General features: G+C 41.2%; 1 protein-coding gene and 1 pseudogene across 1 annotated transcript in view; one reads left to right on the forward strand and one right to left on the reverse strand.

The window, feature by feature from the left end:
- Positions 1 to 1864, reverse strand: part of LOC140948471 (tolloid-like protein 2) — a 17714-nt gene extending 15850 nt beyond the window's left edge. Inside the window, exon 1 of the mRNA XM_073397713.1 lies at positions 1731 to 1864. Coding sequence (XP_073253814.1) covers positions 1731 to 1770 — 40 coding nt within the window. The 5' untranslated portion in view covers positions 1771 to 1864. The remainder of the gene's footprint in view (positions 1 to 1730) is intronic.
- Positions 1865 to 4517: 2653 nt separating this feature from the next.
- Positions 4518 to 5000, forward strand: part of LOC140947278 (hephaestin-like protein) — a 30457-nt pseudogene continuing 29974 nt past the window's right edge.

Genomic DNA, 5000 nt, shown 5'->3' on the forward strand with positions numbered 1-5000 from the left:
ACAATGTTGCTCCGCCACGAAAATGCACCTTTTTGCTCTCAAATAAGAACCTCAACCCTGAAAGCCCGAGATTCAGGAGATTCCCCAAAAGAAATAAAACAGATCATTTAGAATGCCGTCTCCCAGAGAGTAGTTTCAAATCTTCATATTTTTCAAGACGTTTACCGCATAGTTCAGTAAGTATTGAAGGTAAGAGAGAATAATCAGAGAAATTTAATTCGTTTGTTTTCAGAGGATTTGTTTAGGCACCGGGCGTCTGGTTGTCATGTGGACTCTCTATATATTAATGTACCACTCACGCGAATCGTTGTAAAACATGGACATTTATTGCTATTTGAGGAGAGAAGAGCGCTGCTGCGAAAAAAAAAAGCTGTCGATGATTTCTTTTTTGTTTGCCTGCTACTGCAAATTCAATATTTAATCTTACCTAAACAAGTGAATTAGGGATTTCATTAAGAATTGCAGTAGCAGGAGAATAGTACGTCAGGGGCACCCAACGAGAATATGGTTCGAAACCACTTAAACATTAAAAACATTGTTAAACGTACTTTAGTATAATTTAAACGGTAGATATAGGTATATTTTTGTCCCCTAAAAGTTTTTCGTCTGTTCGGATTTCCTAGCTGAACTTGTCTAGTGATCCGAAAATTATAGGGATCAAAACTTACGACTTTTCGAAACATTCAGCCAGAAAAAAGGCTCCCGAAAATTCTAGGTGACCTTTTTAGGGAACAAATCCGTTAAAAATGGGCAATTATACCATATTTAGGGGGTCGAAAATCCTAGGAGAGGCAGGCAAGCAAGTCAAGCAAGAAATTTAACAACAAATGTTCGGAAAATTCTAGATCTCAAATCGTCTTCCGAACACGGATATTTTCCGAAAATTGTGGTTGGGTGTCCCTGAGTAGGTGTGAAGTAACAGGAGAATATTTTAAAAGAGCGGAGCCCTTTCCCGGAAAGAGCTTGAAAATGAATGAGAGGAACCAGAAAATTTTGCGTTGTAAACCCTGCTGAGATGGCTTTTCCTACTGTCTGCTAGCAAATTTTATTTGAATCTCGTAGCTGCCTCGGGGAACAAAAAACATTGCATACCTCTACATGGTTTCAAAACATTTTTTCTTCGAATTAACCGGCATATTGTTAAATTATGATCGACTTCTAACCCTGTTACACATTCCTAGAGTTGTGACATACCAAAGAGTGAAAATAATTCAATATTTTTAAGACATTTTCAATCGTGAAAGCACGAGACGTGAGAAACTCTTCCGGCCTCTCTCGGCGACACGTGCTACACAAAAACAAATTCTCTATGAGCGCAAAACTTAACGTGTTCGGTTTAATAGACGATTTGTCGAATATCGATGAATATCTCTTCTTCGTCCCCTCGGCAGTTACAATTTATAATGTGCCGTTCTAGAAGTCATCGTTAAAATAGAATGTCTCAAAATTTGCATTTGCTTCATAGTAATTTGATACTCTGTCATTGATATGCTTAATGAACCGCCCCTGATAATTCAGTGAATGATCGCTACTTTAAAATAAGTGTATTTTAATGAAAGTGAATTGAAAGAAATATGCACAGTTATGCTAAAGAGCAGACGTCCTTTGGTTAATCATTTACCATTTGATCGGTAGGATCGTGAAAATGAATTTAAGCAAGGTTGCTAACGCGACATATTACATCTGAAAAGTTCCTTGTAATTTCTTATTTGAGCTCATAGCTAACGTACCTGCAACTTGTAGGGTTGAAATACATGCAGTTAAGGCCATCACGTTCGTCGCGGTACTTTTTACTTGCTCCGTCTGTTCAGGCAAACTACACTGATAGCTCAAGCTTGTTGACAATGTAACACACCCAACAAGGTCTACCAGAGGCGGAAGCTGGCGGTGTGCGTCGCGAGATTCGACCAATCAGAATGCGTCATTTGTAGAGTGATTTTGGCCCTTGGAAAGAGCTCTTTTCAGAGGTATATGTGGTGAACTTTTCCCTTTATTCCAAGCTTGTGTAAGTAATTTCGACACTATACCGCCATGGAAAGTTTTTGGAACACTATATTTTGACAGCAGTTGCGTTAGTTTTAAATATTTTGCTTTCTTGAGCGTTTGTGACAAGTTTGAATTGCTCGGTCATGTGCAAACCGCCATGATGATTTGAGTGTTATTTTCGCCGTTCCTCTTGGATTCATTGCTGGTTACTGTTAGCGGTTTTATCGGATTATTTCGGTCAACTTGTTACTTCAACCTTTCTTCTTTGTAAATTTTGTGGTCTACCTGGGTCAGGAGCCGGTTAATCGGCTCCTGCCTGGGTCTAACCCTGCAAGCGTTTCTGTGCGGTTTAGGACTAGGAGCAAAGAATGAGGAACAAGAGTCAAAGACCGCGCGACAAATGGCGCAAGTAAAAGAGCGGGGAGGGGGTGGGGAAGAAAGGAAGGAAACGCTTGCTGACAAACCCCTCGGTTTTGTAAACCGCCCACTTGACCTGTCATGCCTGAGTTCACGCACTGACATTTGATGCTGTCAACAGCTGTCATAATTGACAATAAAATGTTTGTCCTTCTGTGGAGCGGAAATGAACTTTAGAGGCGAGTGTGTGAAACCAAAATATTTTCTTTTTGTATTTTGGAACGCGTGGACGGCGTTAATGGTCAAATCTCAATGAATCCGAACGATCAATGCAGGTCAAAGCTCATCTAGACAGTACGGCTTACCGTTTCTCGCCACGGCACAGACAACTGGAGTGCTCTTGTAAAAGCATCTAAGAACAAAGCTAACCCGGCAACTGATGAAGTTAGTGTGGAGAACCAATCAGCAATTTTGACTGAGTCACAATGCAGTTCTCCATAGTTGATGTAGCTTCAGTTTTTTTTCATCTGTAAATCACTATCCGATGTGCCGCCCAACGGGGTCGTGATTTTGAAGCTCCTGATTTAGAACGGGGTATCCATTTCAGAGGCGTTTTCTAGAACGGGGTATAATATTTCGAACGCACGAAAGCTCCAGTTTTGTAAGCAGCCATTTGAAATTATTCAAGGACAGATTGCTTTTAAAAATACGGTTCAATGCGTTAACAAGCAAACTGTTGTACTCTTGTTGCACCCTTTTTTTTAGCGTGCAAGACGGGCGTATTTTGGCGCGAGCCGCAAGCGCTGACTCCGCGCGGAAGTCTGGAACGAGTCCATAATGTACCCGAGGGAGATGGAGACGGGCTCAAAAGAAAGGGAATGGGGAGGAGAAGGAAATCGTTAGCTTACGAGCGTGGTATTGTATCCAGGGCCACATGCACAGCAAACGTACTCCGGATGATTTGTTTCATAATATCGAATTCAAAGCTGCATGTATATGTCGATCACGGCTTTATCTTCTGCTTAAAATTGTTGCTGATTATGAAGAAGCATTTATTTGATGTACAAGTCGAGCAAATAAAGAAATATCTTTTTTGAAAAACAGGGCTAACTGACCTAATTCAATTTACAAACTTTCTAGAACGGAGTATGATGTACCCAATTCAAATCTCCCGGGGATAAGATTCTTTGTGTATTGTATTTGCATTATAATGTGGCATTCACATTGATATGGAAATTCCTGAAACAAAACGTTTTATTCCCAAAGGGTTTGAATTGGGTACATCATTGAGTTAGCCGAATAGGTCTATTTCGAGGGCCCGGGTGGCACATACCCACCCAAAAAATACCCCCCCCCCCCCCCCCTGGGCGCATTCCCTGACAAAAGAAAATCGCTTTTGGATATTCAGATCCAGGAGACACTTTGAGGAATAAATTAAACGACCTGAAACCCTTATATAGTCGCAAGAAGAGCTTTGCGTTTCAAAAGAAGTTAAAGAAAATGCTCTTGCCTTGGAAGGTAAATCTTGCCGACCAGAATAAACAACAACCGCAGGAAATTAAGATGCGTATCACGTACCATACATGACTTCTCAGTATGAAGCAAACCTTTGATCGACACATGTCAATATTGTTCGACTAGCCGAGCAAATCAGGCGCTGCGTTCGCTGGTTTTCAATCGAGGGGTTTGTCTACAAGCGTTTCCTTTCTTCCCCTCCCCCTCCCCCTCCCCCTCTTTCACTTTTTGGTTTTCGCTTCATTTCTCGCGAAGTCAAAACCGAAAATTCCTTTCCACGGTGTTTTTTTGCTCCGAAACCAAACTGAAACGCTTGCTAAGAAGGCCACTTGGAATGAAGAGATTGTCTCAGCCAAGTAGCACAAAGGTCCCGGGAAACGGGCTGAGAAACTTGCCGAAGCGAAAGCCGACGTGAAGCGAGTAACGCAAAATCCAGGACGTTTTGAAAAAGAGTTAGAAAAAATAGAAATTTTTATGATAATAGCTGAAATCCCAAAGGCTTAGTATTGTTCTTTCTTTTGTTTTCTTCTAACAATAGATGTATGGGGTTATACGGAAATCTTGCCCAAAATCGATACACTGCGCTGCACTGCGATTGTGGTTTATTTATGCGGCCTTTGCTTCGGTAAAATTTCCATTGTGCTGTAGCTGTTCGCATGACTGAGCAGAACGCGTGTTGGTTCAGAAATCACTGATTTCGTTTAATACTGGTTAAACGCGATAAACCATGAAGTTGTGGCGTGCAGTGTGCATTTGGATTTCTTGTGTTGTGATGCAAAATGTTTCCACTGGTGCCTCGACGATAAGGAAATACTACATTGCCGCTGTAGAGAAAGAATGGGACTACGCTCCGAGTGGCTATAACAAGGTGAAAGGCGTCAAACTTTGCCGACGACGGGTAAGATAAATAGAAAAGAGACACAGTTACGTTCAATATGATAAATGATATGATCCATTATGACACGATTATGAACGTTCCTCCGCGGGAAGGGTCTCTCGACAACCAAAATGAAGCCATGCGTTATGCAATATGTATACTTTGATTAGTAGTACGTGATGGTTGAAGATGCAGTGACATTTGTCATATGGAGGAAATTTCAAGGCACTTAGTTCTGAAGTTACCAAATTTAGTCCGAGAATTA

The sequence above is a fragment of the Porites lutea genome, chromosome 9, assembly GCF_958299795.1.
Source record: "Porites lutea chromosome 9, jaPorLute2.1, whole genome shotgun sequence".
NCBI lineage: Eukaryota > Metazoa > Cnidaria > Anthozoa > Scleractinia > Poritidae > Porites > Porites lutea.